Below are 19,828 nucleotides of genomic sequence, written 5' to 3' on the forward strand. Positions count from 1 at the left end.
AGCAGTATCTCAGCAGTCCAGGGTTTGATGACTGTTACAATGTGATGGACATGAGTTCATTTGAAAAAGCTTGTGTAGACGACCTGTGTCAGTGTTACGGCAACCACAACTGTCTCTGCAACACGCTCACAGAGATTTCAAGACAGTGCACACATGCTGGAGGAAAACCAGGAACGTGGAGGACAGAAGAGCTCTGCCGTGAGTACCATATTCGCAAGTTGACTGGGCTATGAACAAATGAAATGATAGATGCATTTTGTGACACACTGTGTTATTCTGTGGAGCAGCAATGAGATGTCCTCTAAACATGGAATACCTGGAGTGTGGCAATCCATGCAAGAACACCTGCTCAGATCCAGATGCAAGTCTGCTGTGTACAGAACACTGTGCAGACGGCTGTTTCTGCCCTAATGGTGAGAAACTATTTACAAAATGCTAGGTAGGGATGCAGGCCCGATACTGCGCTCCTGTATTCGTATTCGTAAAAAAACGAAATACCGATACCTAAGTAATAATTAATTATGATGTTAAATATTCAATATTTATGCCTACTGATGTGTGCAAACGAAGCACGCTGAGTTGATTGAGTGTGTGGCGGCTCAGACGCACCCAATATTTTTAAAAGTTACAAATGCTATGAAAATACAGGTATCATTATAAGCAAGCACAATATGGAAAAAAATATTGATATCGGGCTTGCTCTGAAAAAAAGTGGTATCGGTGCATCCCTAATGCTAGGAGGTGTTTTTTTTCCACCTAAGTTTAGTTCCCCCTTTCAGAATCTGCAAAACTATTATACCAAAATAAGAGGGATCATACAAAATGCATGCTATTGTTTATTTAGTACTGACCTGAATAAGATATTTCACATAAAAGAGAAAATAATAGTTGCATTTATAAAAATGACCCCGCTCAAAAGTTAACATCCCTTTGATTCTTAATACTGTGTATTGTTACCTGAAATTCACAGCTGTGTTTTTTGTGTAGCGATAGTTGTTCATGAGTACCTTGTTTGTCCTGAACAGTTTAACTGCTCGCTGTTCATCAGAAAAATCCTTCAGGTCTCACAAATTCTTTGGTTTTCCAGCATTTTTGTGTATTTGAACCCTTTCCAACAATGACTGTATGATTTTGAGATCCATCTTTTTACACTGAGGATAATTGAGGGACTCATATGCAACTATTCTGTTTGAACAGAATGGTGATGTGTACATTTTTCTTATTTTGCCTAAATGAACCTGAAGGATTTTTCTGAAGAACAGCGGGCAGTTTAACTGTTCATGACAAACAAGGGGCTCATGAACAACTATCACAAAAAAAAAAAAAAAAAAAAAAAACACAGCTGTGGATCATTCAGGTAACAACACAGTATTAAGACTCAAGGGGATGTAAACTTTTGAACGGGGACATTTTTATAAATTTAACTATTGTTTTCTCTTGTGGACTATATGTAAACATCTTTTATGTGAAATATCTTATTCAGGTCGGTACTAAATAAAAAAATGCATTTGATTCCTCTTATTTTGGTAAAATAAGTAACATTTTGCAAATTCTGAAAGGGGCATTTAAAATTTTGACCTCAACTGTATTTTAAAATAAAGCTTCTTGCAAGAATAACTTACCATGCTTACAATATTACATTAAATGCAAGCAAATCTTAAATATGATAACTGTTTGGTTTATAACATGCAGTACTGAATAAAAATGGCACAACATTTTGCTTACTTTTTATAAAGGCACCATTGAGGATGACATTGGTAAGAAAGGTTGTATTCCTGTGAATGAGTGCCAATGTTTGCACAATGGAAACATATATCTTTCAGGAGAGTCGTACACACAAGCTTGTAAAACATGGTGAGTCATTTGTAAAAGAACATGCAAATATGCACTAGACGTTTGACAAAATATACCCATGATAACAATACTGCCATAATGTGTCAGTGAGTGTACTGCTGGACACTGGAACTGCATAGATCTGGAATGTCCTGGAATCTGCTCTGTTGTGGGAGGGTCTCATATCATCACTTATGATGGAAAAAAATTTACCTTTGATGGCAACTGTGACTACATCCTCACAAAGGTCTGTGACTGTCAAATCTGTTAATATAACACATGTACATTAACCTGCACAAGATACTACTGTAAATGATCAATTATTTGAATTTAATTGTTTTTTGTTTGTTTGTTTGTTTGTTTGTTTGTTTGTTTGTTTGTTTGTTTGTTTGTTTGTTTGTTTGTTTGTTTGTTTGTTTGATTGATTGTTTGTTTTCAGCACTCTAATGACAGTGACATTGCGGTGGTGGGAAATCTGGCACAGTGTGATCAGTCCCGAACAGAAACCTGTCTAAATTCAGTAACCCTTGTCATCTCAGGGACCACTGTAAGCTCTGTTTAATATTATTATAACAAATTAAATAATGTTTTTATCTCAAAGTATGAGTCAGACATGTTGTCACACTATATACAAAATTTAAAAAGAAAACATTTATGAAAACAATTAATGAAAAAAAGTATTTAAAAAAAAAAGCAAAAGTAAAAAGGCCAGCTTTGATATGGGGAAAAATGCCCCTGTCCTAAGAACACAGTTCAACTTTTCAGTTAAAGTTATTCTTAAGCATAATTGACCATTTCCTGAATTTCACTCTGTGTGGTTTTACTACACAACAGCTATTACAAAATATTTACTGTTATGAATTTACAGAAATATTCGAATTTAAGGGGGGTTTATAGTATTTGCTAGAGCAAGCAATCACTGCCAGAGAAAACACACATTTGTCCATTTACAGGGGGGTAAAAATGACTTCAGAAAGATAGCAGCATCATTATTTTATTTTTACACAGAGGTTGGTAGTTCTATTAGTAAAATCTGTTGACTTTAACAATCCTTGTTGTATTATGTGCCAGTGGTCACCATTCAAAAATGGGGAAACAGCAATTTTCAAGTTATTCTCCAAAGTTTGTATGCCTGTAACTCAAGAAGTATTACAGATATTTTAATGCCCTTTTCGATATCGGATCTGAACAAGCTTTCCTTTTGCCGTCTTTATTTTTAATGCCCTATGAGATTCGGTTCCAGAAATATTGGAATTTCAATATGGCTCCGGGAGTAAATTGTTAAAATGTAGACATTTTCAGTGGTCAAAAACCAAATGTGGGTCAGTTTGAAAAAATATAATACTTATTTTCTTTTAAAGAGAAATGTCTGAAGAACAAATCATGTTAAAATGAAATAGAACATCCCTAAGTGCCATAAATATTCTTTTTGCAAAGTTTGCATGCCTATAACTCAAGAATCATTAAAGATATTGCAATATGATTTTAGATTCTAGTCGTTAATGAACTTTTCTTTTAGAATCTTAATTTTCAAGGCCCTACGTCATTAGGCCTAAGAGATAATGGGGGTCTCAATGAGGCTCCATGTCCTGATTGTTGAATGTTACCCATTTTCTGTGGTCGGAAACTAGATGTTGGTAACATTTTATTAAGCTGATACTTATTTTATTTAAAGAACAATGTCTTAAGAAGAAATAATGTTGCTTTCGCCACACATTGCATTCACATTAATAAACCAAGATTTGCCTCATCTAGATTAATCATTAGAATTTTTTATTGTTATAAAATATGAAGCATAGTCATAGATCAAACAGTATCTACTGCTAAAGGTCATTTTTGGTATAATCACTGATAGCACCTCAAACATTTAATGTCTCTCAGACTTGAAAAAATAATAACTGGGTAATTGTAAACTCTAGGAAAATGGAATCCTGGGTAGTTTTATTTTACATTTCACACTGTTCATACTTTACCCAAAGTTAACAATTAATCCTGGTCATTCATAATCTGACATGTCACACTGTACAATCCTAATCCGTGGGTTACTGTTATTATTTGCATATTTGCATTGTAAACAGTAATGACTAATAAACTCAAAACTACATTTGGATTTTGACCATTGAAAATTGGTAGGATACTGCATTTGGAGCTGCACTGAGATCTCAATATCTCTGGGATTAAGCCATACAGGGCCATAAAAACGAAGATGGCAAAAGAAAAGTTTCTGAAGAATCTAAAATCATATTAAGATATCTTTAATACTACTTGAGTTTCAGGCACACAAATGTTAGAAAAATAATATTTATGAGACTCAAGCAGGTATGTTCTATGCAATTGATTTGACAAGACCACTGAAAATGGGTAATATTCAACAATCTGGACATGGAGCCTTATTAAGGCCCCAATATCTCTGGGACTGAACAATGTAGGGCCTTGGAAATTAAGATTCTAAAAGGAAAATTTATGGAGAGCTAGAATCTAAAATCATATTGCGATATTTTTATTCTTCTTGAGTTATAGGCACGTGAACTTTGGATAAAGAATATGTATGGCACTCAAACGGGTATGTTCAATGCAGTTGTCTTGACAGAAAGAAACAAGATACATCTCTGGTTTTACTATTATTTGTTCTTCAGACATTCCTCTTTAGTAGCATTATATGTTTGCAAACTGACCCACATTTGGTTTTTGACAACTGAAAATGTGTACATTTTAATGATTTACTCCTTAAGCCATATTGAAATTCCAATATCTCTGGAATCGAATCTGATACAGCATTTAAAAAAAAAAGATGCCAAAAGAAAAGTCTGTTAAGACACAATATCTAAAAGGGTAATCTCAGTGTAAAAATAAGATAATGGTGCTGCCTTCTTTCTGAAGTAATTTTTAACCCCCTGTAACTTGACTCTGAATCTAAGGTGAAAATTGCCATTTTGACCTCCGTCTACAAAATAGTCGTGTAATGGTCTGAGTGGGGATCGAACCCGGGTCTGCGGTGTTGCTAGCAGCAGTTCTTACTGAATGAGCTATGTCAGTGATTGGTGGCCCAAGAGCAGAGGAGGAACAAAAATAATCCACAAAGTATGAGTTCCAAAAATAAGACAGTCTTTACTGAAGAGAAATTGACAACAAAAAAGGAGAGGCAATAACTCTCTACAGCCAGGGTTGAAAAAAGTACAACAAAAATAGGAGAGCCGAGCTTCCAAAAACACAGACAAAATAAAATAGACACGAGGGTCTCAAAACAGTCAAAATAGAACAGAGCAGGCAAAGATCTAGAGGACAACTTAACTGGATCACTGGGTAAGGTAGCGCTGAGGTAGGATTCAGGACTGAACACAGAGCAGGGTACAAAGCAGTCTTATATAGAGCAGAGAACAGGTGGTGGTGATTAAGGCTGATTACGGGTGAGCCTTGAGGAGCAAGAGTCTCTACCGCCATCTAGTGTTGAGGAGTATAGTATATAGTATAATACCACTGCGCCCCCTGGTGGCTTGGAGGACGTGATAAAGTGCTGAGACATTACAGGAGCCCCTCCTCTAAGAGCGTCTCCTGACGTTCCCTAGGTGCTCCCTCTGTGCCTGGTGGAATTCTTTGATGAGGGAAGGGTCTAAAATGTCTTTAGCGGTGACCCAGGTGCGCTCCTCCGGACCAAACCCCTCCCAGTCGACCAAGTACTGTGTCCTTCCTCGTACCTGGCGACACTTAAGTAGTCTGCGGACAGTGAAGACAGGATGGCCATCAACAATGCGTAAAGCAGGTGTGGGTGCTCTATTGGGATGCAGGGTGGAGCAAAGAACAGGCTTTAGTTGAGAAACATGAAAGGTAGGATGTATTTTCAGGGCCCTGGGTAGTAGGAGCCGGTAGGATACAGGATTGATCTTCTTAATAATCTTAAAAGGGCCAACATAGCGTGGAGCCAGCTTACGTGACTCTACCCGTAAAGGAAGATTCCGGGTCGAGAGCCATACTCTTTGGCCAGTTCGGAGAGAGGGTCCTGCCCTGCGAAACCTGTTGGCCTGTTTCTGCTGATTGTGGACAGCCCTCCTCAGGGAAACACGGGCTTTCTGCCAAGAACGCCGGCAGCGGTGAATAAACCGGATGGCGGCTGGCACTTCCACATGTGGTTCCTGTCCAGGAAACAGGGGAGGGGGAAAGCCATAGACACATTCAAAGGGAGACATATTAATGGAAGAGTGGTGCAAAGTATTGTGAGCGAATTCTACCCAGACTAAATGGGAGGTCCAGCTGGAATGATTGTCTCTTGCCAGGCACCTTAGCGTCTTTTCTACTTCCTGGTTTACCCTCTCTGTCTGTCCATTAGACTGGGGGTGGTAGCCCGAGGACAGACTGATCGACGAGCCAATGAGCCGCCCAAACGCCTTCCAGAACCTGGATGAGAACTGGGGACCCCGATCAGAGACGATATCCTGGGGAAAGCCATGCATCTTAAAAACATGTCTCATTAGCAGTTCAGCTGTCTGGTTTGCAGTGGGAAGCTTGGGTAATGGTAAAAGGTGACACATCTTAGAGAACCTGTCCACCACCACAAGGATTACCGTATTTCCCTGAGACGGAGGCAACCCAGTAATAAAGTCCAGAGAAATGTGGGACCAGGGGCGACTCGGGATGGATAGTGGGTGAAGGAGTCCCTGGGGTCGAGTTCTGGGTTCTTTGCTCTGTGCGCAGGTGGAACAACTAGAAACAAACTCCTGCACGTCTTTCCGCATCGTTGGCCACCAGAACTTTCTCCGAATCAGTTTGTAGGTTCTGTTAATACCGGGGTGCCCAAAGGGGGAGGAGGAGTGAGCCCACTGTAAGACATTAGAACGTACAGAGTTAGGGACAAATAAACTCCCAGACGGTCCATTACCTGGATCAGGGTGACGTTGCTGTGCCTTTCTGATTGAGGATTCCAGATCCCACAATATTGGGGCCACTATCCTGGAGCCAGGCACGATGGGTTCGGGGCACAATATCTTCTCTGAAGGTTCGAACTGTCTCGAGAGAGCGTCTGGCTTGACATTCTTGGACCCTGGGCGGAAGGAGAGTGTGAAATTGAACCGGTTAAAGAACAGTGACCATCTAGCTTGTCTAGCGTTCAGTCTCTTGGCATTCTGTATGTAAGTGAGGTTCTGGTGATCAGTCCAAATGAGGAAGGGATGGGACGCTCCCTCGAGCCAGCGCCTCCACTCCTCCAAAGCTAACTTTATAGCCAGTAGTTCCCGGTTTCCAATGTCATAGTTGGCCTGAGTCGGCGTAAGTCTATGGGAATAGAAGGCACATGGGTGAAGTTTGTTGTCTGTCTTACTTCTTTGAGACAGGACTGCTCCAACCCCTATATCTGATGCATCCACCTCTAGGATAAAAGGCAACTCAGGATCTGGTATGGTGAGAATAGGTGCTGAGGTGAATCTTTGCTTGAGGGTGTTAAAGGCTGTACTGGCCTTATTGTTCCAGGTGAAGGGGGTATTCGCCTTTTTGGTCAGGGAAGTTAGTGGTTCGGCAATAGAACTGAAGTTTCTAATAAACCTCCTGTAAAAATTTGCAAACCCCAGGAAGCGTTGCACCTCTTTGATAGAGGTAGGCTGAGGCCAATCCAGCACTGCCCTAGTCTTGTTGGGGTCCATCTGCAGGCTATCCTTAGAAATAATGAATCCAAGAAAGGAAACAGAGGAGACATGAAACTCACTCTTCTCCAGCTTCACGAATAGCCCGTGTTTGAGAAGTTCTACCAACACCCTCCGGACATGTTTCACATGTTCCTGGTGGTTATGAGAGAAGATGAGTATGTCATCCAAGTAGACAAAAACAAAGATGTTAAGCATCTCTCGAAGCACATCATTAATAAACGACTGGAAGACAGCTGGGGCGTTGGCTAGTCCAAAGGGCATAACTTGGTACTCGTAGTGGCCAGTGGGAGTGTTAAACGCTGTCTTCCACTCATCCCCCTGCCTGATCCTGACGAGATGGTACGCATTACGGAGATCCAGCTTGGTAAAGATGGTAGCTCCTTGCAGGATCTCGAAGGCTGTTGTCATTAGGGGAAGAGGATAGCGATTTTTGATTGTAATGTTGTTGAGACCTCTATAGTCAATGCAGGGCCTAAGTGAGCCATCTTTCTTATCAACGAAGAAGAATCCCGCCCCGGCTGGAGACGTGGAGGGGCGGATAAAACCACTATCTAGGGATTCTTGTAGATACTTCTCCATAGCGACTCTTTCAGTCCTGCTGTAATGGTCTGAGTGGGGATCGAACCCGGGTCTGCGGTGTTGCTAGCAGCAGTTCTTACTGAATGAGCTATGTCAGTGATTGGTGGCCCAAGAGCAGAGGAGGAACAAAAATAATCCACAAAGTATGAGTTCCAAAAATAAGACAGTCTTTACTGAAGAGAAATTGACAACAAAAAAGGAGAGGCAATAACTCTCTACAGCCAGGGTTGAAAAAAGTACAACAAAAATAGGAGAGCCGAGCTTCCAAAAACACAGACAAAATAAAATAGACACGAGGGTCTCAAAACAGTCAAAATAGAACAGAGCAGGCAAAGATCTAGAGGACAACTTAACTGGATCACTGGGTAAGGTAGCGCTGAGGTAGGATTCAGGACTGAACACAGAGCAGGGTACAAAGCAGTCTTATATAGAGCAGAGAACAGGTGGTGGTGATTAAGGCTGATTACGGGTGAGCCTTGAGGAGCAAGAGTCTCTACCGCCATCTAGTGTTGAGGAGTATAGTATATAGTATAATACCACTGCGCCCCCTGGTGGCTTGGAGGACGTGATAAAGTGCTGAGACATTACAGGTCGATTACTCAGTAAATATTCATCCATGACATTTAATATATTGTCTTTCATCACTATACATGTCTATCTTTCCGCAGAAAAAAATATTAGCGAAATCAAAAGTTTGAGCCAAGGAAGTTTTTGAAATTTGTTTGATTTGACACGGAATGACCCTTTAGGAATTTTTCAGCCAAAAACTTAAAATCTTGTCTCACCCTCACATTGTTTTAAACCCATACACGTTTTTGAAGAATGTGTTGTTTGCTTTTTTAATGCAATGACAAACAATGGAACTTTCAAACATCAAAGTGCATGCAGAAGCACCATGAAAGTATCAAAAATGTTATTTAGATGACCCATATATTGCTGTATGATAGGTTTAGTGAAGAAAAAAAAAGTTTGGTGAATAGTTCTTCATGGCGTGCTCATAAGTGAAGTGGTGATGTCTGTCTGATAGCGTGAAGAATGAATGTTCTTTGAATTCCTTTAATCTCTTCAGGGAATCTGTATATCCAGAGCACAAATCAGTTAAAAAAAGAATGATTTGATTCTCAAGTTCTAATGACTAATCGCACAATGGTTTGATCACAGCCAGTTTCAGTTGTCTAGAGAAAAAGAAATGACTTAAATTTCAGTTATAAAAAAGGAAAACTTGCAGTGCAGAAGTAAATTTTCAATTATTTTTTAGTACATGTATAGTTCTTTTGCATTCCTTTTTGAAGCTTGAAAATATTGCATGAAATTTTTTATTTTGTTTTAATTATTTAAGTTCGGTTTTGTGTCCTCAGGAAGTCGGTCAGTTGTATAAGATGATGACAGATCTTTAAGTGAACAATCCCTATATAATTAATTTTATACTAGCATATAGATTTATTTTTGTACACTTTAAAAATACACTGAGGTTTATTCATTATAATCACAGTACAATAATATAACGTTTTTTTTTTTTTTTGTTACAAAACAGATTCGTTTTTCCTCCAGTGGATCCGTAATGAGTGAAAACATTCCATATCTGCTTCCTGTTATTAAAGGTGGGTTGACCCCAGCAACACAAAACGCTCATCTAACATGGGTACAACAGATAGCTTGGCCCACATATCAGATCTCTGTACAAACAGCAGAGATGTTTTAGAATGTCCAGTAGATTTTGTGCCATCTATAGTCAGTATCTATCTGATATTGGGACACTCAATTACTCTAATTACTTATTTTTCTGGCAACATGACAGCATAGCAATTGTAAACAGTCACCACTTGTTTATTTGAACAGCAGGGCCAATATATCTCTTTGACAAGCTGTTTAAAATGCACTATGAAAAAAAAACTTTTCATTGTTACATATCCCTGCAACATTTCAGCCATAAATTAATTATAAATATTAGCTAGATAATGTTCAGTTACTGTCTAGTAATGTTGTTTCTGCTAAAATGTGTGTCATGATGTGTATTGAATTGACCTGTGCAATTCATTTTTTGCACATTAAAAATTAAAAAAAAATATCATAAATGACCATAGTGAAAATCAATGCTCCCTGGTTTTTGTGGCGCATTGTGGGATTTTTTTTAGGGAGTGAACATCCCAGTTCATTTCTTTGTCCCAGGTCCTGTGAGCATCTTCAAACCCTCTTCCTCCTTCATCATTGTTGATATGAATAGTCTTCGCCTAGAGATCCAGTTGGCTCCAGTCATGCAGTTGTATATTGTAGCCAGCACTAAAGAGAAAGGAAAGATGAGTGGTTAGTAAAGAAGGCATCAAATCATTTTGTCATTTTTATTGTAATGCCCCAGTAATATGTGTTATAACTCTACCCACTACACACATATTATAAGAAAATACTTGTTAAACAATTTATGTATCATATACTGTATATACAATTAATAAAACAGTATGTTAAGTATGTAAACTTCCTTTAATTCCACACCTTGCTTCTTTCAGGTCTCTGTGGCAACTATAATGACAACCAAGAAGACGACTTTAAAACAGAATCAGGAATTATAGAGGACACATCACCAACCTTTGTCAACTTATGGAAGAAAAACTTTTACAGTTGTACAGATGTTAAAAACACATTTTTTTCAATTAATCCCTGTAGTGTGGCTTCGAACACAGGTACTCCATTATATAAACATTAATGCAACATGCATCAATAAACGGATTTTGAGAGAATATAAGAATCATAATAAGTTTTGTGTTCCCATACTGATATGTATCCCTGACCACAAAACCAGTCTTAAGTAGCACAAGTATAGTTGTAGCGATAGCCAAAAATACACTGTAATATGCATTGCTAAGAACTTCATTTTTAACTTTAAAGGTGATTGTGTCAATATTTAGATTTTTTTGCACCCTCATATTTGATTTTCAAATAGTTGTATCTCTGACAAATATTGTCCTATCCTAACAAACATACACTAATGCGAAGCTTATTTATTCATTAGCTTTCAGATTAAATATAAATCTCAATTTCAAAAAATTGACCCTTATGACTGATTTTGTGGTCCAGGGTCACATATTTTAATTTATTTTATTTGGACCACTAGAGGACAAGGACCTGCTACTTTTTGCCTTAGATGTGCCAAAAGTGTTTATTCTTTTATTCAGAGAAAACGGCTGAAGACTGGTGTTCCCGTCTTACAAACCCAAATGGAGTCTTTTCCCCATGTCATTCAGAAATACGTCCTGAGATTTACTACACAGTGAGTCTTTTTGTATTTTAATGAAATTAAATATGATACACAAATTTGAAGATTCACGTTTATTAATGTTATATTCATTCCCTGCAGTGGTGTGTCTATGACACTTGCAAATGTGCAGATATTAAGAAGTGTATGTGTGCTGCTGTGTCCAACTATGCCCATGCCTGTGCTGCCAGAGGAATCATTCTCCATGGCTGGATGGATTCTGACCCTTGTGGTGAGAACTTTATAAGTATTTGTTTGTTTATATGTACACAATGAAATGTAAATGTAAATGCAAGTATTATATTATTAATGTGCATTTGGATCACACTGTATTGATTTGGCATGAAATGAAACAATGAATCATTACAAAAGTATGTTATTTTTTAGGTACAGCAACTGAATGTTCAGGCAACATGAAGTACTCTTACGGCGTGACCAGCTGTGGCAGCACCTGCCGCCTTCTCAATGTACATGATTACAATTGCTCAATGTCCTTCACACCTGTATTTGGCTGTGTCTGTCCTGAGGGCACCTACCTCAACGAAGCAGGCAGCTGTGTGCCTGCTCACCAGTGTCCTTGTTATGATGGTGACAAGGTCATAGATCCATCAGGAATAGTCAACAGTAATGGTGTTAAATGGTAAACTATTGACTTATTTATTATTGATATTGATAAAAACCCTACAGTTACTCTTGATATCTTCTTGCCTTGTTGTGTCATTTTACAGCATATGCAACCATGGCAAATTGCACTGCTCCAGTCAAGAAGGTGAGCTACAAATACCTTTTTTTTCCGCAACACCACTTGCCACATTCAAACTTCAGACATTACTGAGATACGCCACCTCTAGTATGATGTGTGTTTTTTGCTACTGTCCTGTTTTAGACTGTGTGGCTCCAATGACATTCTTCAAATGCTTAAATCCTGGGGAAAGAGGGACAGAGTGTCAGAGGACATGTGAGAAACAAGACCTAAACAGTTGTGTGAGTATTATATATATATATATATATATATATATATATATATATATAGCACATTTTGTAATAATTCTGCATTCCAGGCAACCCGTTACCCGTGTTTTTCCAAACTTCTACCCATGAAAGTGCACTGGAACGGCAGTCAAACCCATTACTTCCCATCCGTGAACTCGTACTAGATCGATGTACATCACATAGCCCCTAAAACAACAATGGAAATAGACTTTAGGACAATATAACATTGCAATCAAATTAATAATAATATAATAATAAATAATACACACACAATTATGTATTACAATGTTATGTGTATGAAACAATAAGTATGTCGTGAAATTACAGTCGTGTGAAAAAGTGTCCTGATTTTTTTTTTTGCATGTTTGTCACACTTTAATGTTTCAGATCATCAAACCAATTTAAATATTAATCAAAGATAACACAAGTAAACACAACATGCAGTTTTTGAATGAAGTTTTTTATTATGAAGGGAAAAATAAAATTCAAACCCACATGGCCCTGTGTCAAAAAGTGTTTAGGAAGTGTAAAGAAAGTAGTTGAGATCTATCAGTCTGGAAAAGGTTATAAAGCCATTTCTAAAGCTTTGGGACTCCAGCGAACCACAGTGAGAGCCATTATCCACAAATGACGAAAACATGGAACAGTCGTGAACCTTCCCAGGAGTGGCCGACCGACCAAAATTACCCCAAGAGCGCAGCAATGACTCATCCAAGAGGTCACAAAAGACCCCACAACAACATCTAAAGAACTGCAGGCCTCTCTTGCCTCAGTTAAGAAGCAAACTTGGGTTCTGCAGCAGGACAATGATCCAAAACACTCCAGCAAATCCACCTCTGAATGGCTGAAGAAAAACAAAATGAAGACTTTGGAGTGGCCTAGTCAAAGTGCTGACCTGAATCCTTGTGAGATGCTGTGGCATGACCTTAAAAAGGCAGTTCATGCTCGAAAACCCTCCAACGTGGCTGAATTACAACAATTCTGTCAAGATGAGTGGGCCAAAATTCCTGCACAGCGCTGTAACAGACTCATTGCAAGTTATCGCAAATGCTTGATTGAAGTTGTTGCTGCTAAGGGTGGCCCAACCAGTTATTAAGTTTAGGAGGCAAACACTTTTTCACAGTTTCCCCTTCAGAATAAAAAAACTTCATTCAAAAACTGCATGTTGTGTTTACTTGTATTTATCTTTGATTAATATTTATATTATATAGTGTGACAAACATGCAAAAAATTTAAAATCAGGAAGGGGGCCAACACTTTTTCACACCACTGTATATCGCCACATGTAAATGTTGGGCATAGCTAACATTAAGGTAGTGTTAGGTAAACCTGAACTTGACCATGCAAACGATCATGCTTATATAAAAAAAAATTTAATGTACAATTTCTTAGCATAGCGATATTGGGCATACCATGTTTAGCTAGCCAGCTCACAGTTTGGCGTGACTTGCCTGGAATGCTACAAAGTCGTGGTTTGTAGTCGTGACTTACGGGCTCAAAAACCTGCCTGGAAGGCAGCATAAGTCTTGCAGGGAACATGATGTTGCACTAATGTTGTTTCTTCTTTGTTGGTTTGTTTCTGTAGGTGAGCACAGGTTGTGTATCAGGGTGTATGTGTCCAAATTACCTTCTGGCTGATGGGAAAGGTGGGTGTGTGACGAGGGAAAAATGTCCATGTACCCATAATAGAGTCACCTACTCACCTGGAGATCAAGTTCAACAGGACTGTAACACCTGGTGAGCCAATCATGCTGTCATTATACAGATAAGTAGGGCCCTATGATTTCTGCAATGCGGAAAATGCAGACAGAATCGCGGAATCCAGTCATAAAAATGGAATTTACTGAATAACATGGGTTGTCACAGAATTTGTCAAAGTTTGGAGCTGCAAAAATACCTTTAAAATATGAATCCTGCATGTCTCTGTGTTAATGAATGCTGCATATACACGGTTTTGTTTACTACACACATAGTGAAGCTTGCGGTGATATCAGCGTCTGCTGACTCACTAAATGAGGACATAAATATATGACCAATATTTCCATAACTGCTCTGAGAGTCACTTTTTGAGCATTTGACCGTTCCATTTTAGTAAAACTAGCATCATGTCATATACATACACTCAGAACTCTAAAGACAGTCATGGCAACCCATCAAAATAAAAGTCTGGTTAATTCGACGAGATTGTGTTAGAAATATATTACTATTGTTCAGTAGAATTTACATAGCCTACTACTACTGCTACAACTACTACTATTTTTAGCGTATAATCACACAACATTTCTTCCATGTTTTAATTTTAATAGTAAATACCATTTGTTTGGCAAAAATTAAGTTTGCCTAAAGGTGCCATAGAATGGAAAACTGTATTTACCTTGGCATAGTTTAATAAAAACAGTTCTGTACACGGACATTATATTTTGTGAGTCTCAAACACCATCGTTTCCTCCTTCTTATGTAAATCTGGTGTTTGCAAAAGACTACTGAAAAATAGGCTAATCCTAACATAACAGTGACTATTACATAAGAGTCTCAGGATCATTAATAGTTACGCCCCCAACATTTGCATAGTCAAATCATCAGAAGATCTGAGGGTAGGCTATTGTGAAAAAACAAATCGCGAAAATGGCAGATCACGGAAATGACCCACATATTAATAGTGGCTCAGGCTCCATGATTAAATATATATTTTCCTCCATGTGCAAGCTACTGAAAGAGCCGTTCTGTGAAACAGCCAATTAGAGCAGAGCTCATCATTATTATTCATGAACCTTCCAAATAAGGTAATAACAGACATTCTAGGGACAAATCCTAGGGTTGTAAATGGACTTGTAAATTGGAATTTTTGCTCTTTCCTATGTTATATACCTTATATGTAGATATCAGAGAACAATTTAAAATATTGTATCAATGCATTCTATGGAATTTCAATAATTAAAAGATAAATAAAATTAAGGTTTTATGCTATCATTTGATAACCAGGCTATTGTAAGAAGTTCAGTATGCATTCAAATAATTAGACATGCTAAAACACAGAATTTGACAATAACAAAAAAAACCTATGGTGAAAAAAAAGAAAACCCTAAACATGTCATTTTGTTAAACTTAATTTTTTTTTGTTAAAACCTTTTTAAAGTTTCATGATTTTATTTCATTAGACATGCCTTAAAAAATTAATTTAACCATTAAAAAGGAAAAAAAAATAATCTAGAAAAATTAAAATGGAAAAAATGTAATTTGGAAAAAAAATAAAATGGACTTCATAGGGCTCTAGATAAGACATGGTAACAATTTATATGTGTTTTATATTTTAGCACATGCAAAGATGGGATGTGGATTTGTACTAAAAAGGCATGCTACGGCACCTGTACCATCTACGGTGATGGTCATTTCAGGACTTTTGATGGCAAGAGATATTCCTTCCATGGAGACTGTAAACACACCATAGCCCAGGTATGTTTTCCCTTGTCTGTGTCACTCAGTGGCTTAGGGTTAGGTTAAATGCATGAAGACTGTTTTTTTACAGGCTTTATATACAGATAAGTTGAGAGTGACTCTTGAAGGACCAGCATCACATCCTCTTGTAACATTTTCAAGAATTTTACTTCCTAGAATCTTCCAGTGACTTTATTTTTAGTCCATCTCTGCAAGACAGAAGTTTCAGGTTAGGAGATGAAGGAGACAGAACAAATTAACTCCCTAAACTTACTGCAAGATTCTGGAAGATAAATTATGAAATGCTGGTCCTTCAAGATTCACTCTCAACTTATCTGTCTATAAAGCCTATAAAAACAGTCTTCATGTATTTCACAACTTCAGCATGTTATTCTTATTAAGTGAGTGCAATTTTTTACCCAAGCAAAGTCTCTGAGAATCTAACACATTGCACTTCTGGAGACTCCAGGTAGGTTGCAGATCTGGAAAATGGTGGTGCTGGAGATTAAATGGTTCCTGATGGTTTCACACCTAATTCTTAATTATTTTGCAGTACACATCTTTTCTTCACCTGTTTCTTTCTGACTGTGCTGAGCATTTCGTTGTCCAATGGTCATGTCTTAACTTTGCAAATTCTAGTACTGCATTAGTATTGCATCCTTCTCATTGGCACTTAGTAATTTTTGACTTTTCAGTGTGAGTTAAATCTCTTTTTTGGCTTATTTTATCTGTAAAAGAAAATGTGTCTAATAATTATGCACACCTGAATATAAGGAGTTTAAGGAGACGCCTTGTTTAACCTGTTGTCAACTAGAGACAAATGTCTACCTGCAGTTTTTATGTTTAAAAGGGAAGAATTTAAGCCATATTAGTATTGTAACTTGTAGTATAAAATTAAATAGAAATAGAATTATCATATATTCATGTTATTAATATTATTACAATAGTAACATATTTGTGCCTTCATTTTTGTAATTAGACTTAATAATAATAATAATAACAACAACAACAACAAAACAATCATAATAATCATAATAAAAAAGGGTCATTAAAACCGTGAAATTGAACGAAATTGAATGTATTTCTACTTGCAAAGGTGTCGCAACTGTTTTGTGAATTCACCTCTCTGTGGCAGCTTCTTCACTGCCTGACTTGTTACTGTTTGTAACCCCCATAGGATTATTGCAATATGAACCAGACTCTGTCCTTTAGCCTTGTCGCAGAGAACAAACTCTGTGAGACCACCGACACCATGTGCAAGTCTGTCAGTCTCTTATTTGGGGTAAGTTTATTTCATAGCTCAAACTAAGCATGAATGTAGTATTAGAAAACGTGAAAATGTGCAACAACAAAATTACAAATGTGTATCATTTATATAATGAGGGTAGATGTTTATATTTTTTTGTCCTTAATGATGATAATATTATCAATATGAACAGAAATATACCCAATTACATATAATAAATGTTTTACTATTCACTATTCAAACCCTGCAGCAATACATGATACATTTGTCAGAGGATGGAGTCAAAGTTGTTGAAAGCAATGGTACTGATTGCCAATATCAAATCTATACTGCTGGGATATACATTATTACAGAGGTCAAAGGTCTGTTGAACTTAATCTGGGACAATAAAACAAGTCTGATGGTCCAACTCCATCCCAAATTTAAGGTAAGCATTACCCCAAACCATCTTTTACACCTTCCTGTTCATCCACTTATCTCAATGTCTACTTGATCTCTGTGTGGCAGGGCAAGGTGTGTGGACTGTGTGGAAACTTTGATGATAATGCAAACAATGACTTCGTGAAGCACAATGGAGAAGTGGTGACGAATCCAGAGGAATTTGGGAATAGCTGGAAGGTGGATCCCAAATGCCAAGATATAACAAACATGAAACGGTGTGAAGAATATCCACATCGGAGAGCCTGGGCTAAGAAACGATGCAGCATCATTAATAGTGAAGTCTTTGAGAAATGTAATGCATCTGTAAGTTTCAGTATTGACATTTTAAGCATACGGGTGATTTGGTAAATGTTTATTATTTTTCAATGTTCAAATACTTTGATCTAAGCAGTGACAGATAGCAGATATTTTGTAACAGTTTCAAAATGTGTTTAAAATTAGTCATTATTTTTATTATTCCATTTTGAGATGATAGTTATACAGAAAATAGTCCTAAAAAATAAACTACATGAAATATAATTGAACTTAAGGTTTCTTAATACTGTATATTTCATTTAATTTCATTACCTGACAGTAACGACGGGACCCCTTGAGGAAGAGGACACACAAACTGTCTCTAATTGTCTTTTCCATATAGAGCATGATGGAAGCTGTAAAATATTTTTGTCCATTTTATTCTAGGTGGATTCTGGCCCATACTATGATGCCTGTGTAAGTGACACTTATACATGTGAGACTGGGGGTGACTGTGATTGCCTCTGTACTGCAGTTGCAGCTTATGCTGCTGAATGTCGTAAAAAGGGGGTTTGTGTGACATGGCGGAGACCAGATTTTTGTCGTAAGTCACAAATTTTCTATAAAAAATAATTTTTAGGTTACTTCCATCTAGGGCTGGGAATCGACTCCAAAAAAAATTGATTCCTCGATTCCGAGGCATTGGGAATCGAGAGTCGATTCCAACGTTTGGAATCGATCCCATTAAGGGGAATCGACTCCTCATTCAGAGCCATTTTCAGTTCAGCAAAACTTATAATGAGGTGCCTCAAACGGAAGGCTGCATCCCATGAAAGCTGCATATCTCGGTCACTAATGAAAAAGAGTCATTTCTAAACTCGTCTGAGTTTAAGGATGCATGCAATTTGCCTCTTGCTTGCTAATAGAAAAAAAAACGTTCGGATAGATTTTTTAAATGAGCCAGTACAAAAAACGATTCCGAAGAATTGGCTCATGTTGACCACAATTTTGAGTGCTGCACAACAGAATAGCTCATGACGTGATCGAGGGTCTTGATATTATTTACATTTTAAATAAATCATGTTTTTAACCGTTCTATCAGCAAATTAAAGAAAATGCAGAGAGCGCATCTGATTGACAGCTACGCCATGAGCTCTTATATTGTTGTTGTCTTGTTTTATTCATGCAATAAATACATGTCCACTGCTGAGCTGTGGATTATGAGGGTTATAATTTCATGGGCAATGCAGACAAAATTACAATTTAAAATCAGTCAGAGCTACAAAAAAAAAAAAATCTTATTTATTTATTTATTTTTTTTTACAAATGAAGCTTAATATTGTGAGAAGGCAACATTCTACGACCTTAAAATCCTGCATTCATCGCAAAATTAGCTTCCTCCGATCTTAAAAACAAGAGTCGAAAAAGAATCGGAAACAACAGTGAGGAATCCAGAACCAGGAACCAGGAATCGGAATCGGAATCGATTCCAAAAATTTCGGAATCGAACAGCCCTACCTCCATCTATATACATGAATTGCATAGTATCATAGAATTTAAAAAGGAAGGTGTTTGTTTCTGTTGGTATTTTACAAATCTTCAAATCTACATATTCACTTAATCGTCTATGTATAACATTACCATTCTGTTTTTTTGTCGTAATTGTCAACATTGTCATAATGTTTTTTGCAGCTTTATTCTGTGACTACTACAACCCCCAGGACGAATGTGAGTGGCATTATAATTCCTGTGTACCACCCTGCATAAAAACCTGCAGAAACCCATCAGGAAACTGCTGTAATCAAATTCCTCTTCTTGAAGGTTAGTTAGAGGAGTTTGTTGCTGGCTGCTAGTCATAGTTTTGATATTCTCACTGTTAATATGCATTGCATTGACCGTGAGAGAGTATCCTATCTTAATTTAGAGAGTAGAGTATATAAGAAAGAGATAGACTAAGTGAGTGTGATTACCTGCATCTGATACAGCATTCATTCTTCAGCTCAAACTCATATTCACAATAAAACATTAGTTTGAAAAATCTGCTGAGGAAAGCGATAGGCTCTGAGGAAAGCGATAGGCTCTTTGTCGTACTATCCTTTCATCTGTTAAAGGTAATGACAGTGCTTCTCAGTGCATTTGTTGATTGTGTCTTACAAGCTGTTGTTAAAAGTAAAGATAACTTCT

At 37.5% G+C, this 19,828-nt stretch overlaps 1 protein-coding gene across 1 annotated transcript in view; it reads left to right on the forward strand.

The window, feature by feature from the left end:
• LOC141301324 (uncharacterized) overlaps window positions 1-19,828 on the forward strand; it is a 56,061-nt gene that overhangs the window by 14,468 nt on the left and 21,765 nt on the right. The window contains exons 7-25 of the mRNA XM_073831571.1: window positions 3-198; window positions 288-413; window positions 1,737-1,854; window positions 1,942-2,080; window positions 2,273-2,380; window positions 10,181-10,349; window positions 10,550-10,723; window positions 11,216-11,310; window positions 11,398-11,527; window positions 11,689-11,935; window positions 12,024-12,064; window positions 12,182-12,279; window positions 13,874-14,025; window positions 15,603-15,741; window positions 16,901-17,005; window positions 17,220-17,396; window positions 17,477-17,713; window positions 18,092-18,248; window positions 19,337-19,465. Of these exons, the coding sequence (XP_073687672.1) occupies window positions 3-198; window positions 288-413; window positions 1,737-1,854; window positions 1,942-2,080; window positions 2,273-2,380; window positions 10,181-10,349; window positions 10,550-10,723; window positions 11,216-11,310; window positions 11,398-11,527; window positions 11,689-11,935; window positions 12,024-12,064; window positions 12,182-12,279; window positions 13,874-14,025; window positions 15,603-15,741; window positions 16,901-17,005; window positions 17,220-17,396; window positions 17,477-17,713; window positions 18,092-18,248; window positions 19,337-19,465 (2,737 nt within the window). The remainder of the gene's footprint in view (window positions 1-2; window positions 199-287; window positions 414-1,736; window positions 1,855-1,941; window positions 2,081-2,272; window positions 2,381-10,180; window positions 10,350-10,549; window positions 10,724-11,215; window positions 11,311-11,397; window positions 11,528-11,688; window positions 11,936-12,023; window positions 12,065-12,181; window positions 12,280-13,873; window positions 14,026-15,602; window positions 15,742-16,900; window positions 17,006-17,219; window positions 17,397-17,476; window positions 17,714-18,091; window positions 18,249-19,336; window positions 19,466-19,828) is intronic.

The sequence above is a fragment of the Garra rufa genome, chromosome 25 (assembly GCF_049309525.1).
Source record: "Garra rufa chromosome 25, GarRuf1.0, whole genome shotgun sequence".
NCBI classification, from domain to species: Eukaryota; Metazoa; Chordata; class Actinopteri; order Cypriniformes; family Cyprinidae; genus Garra; species Garra rufa.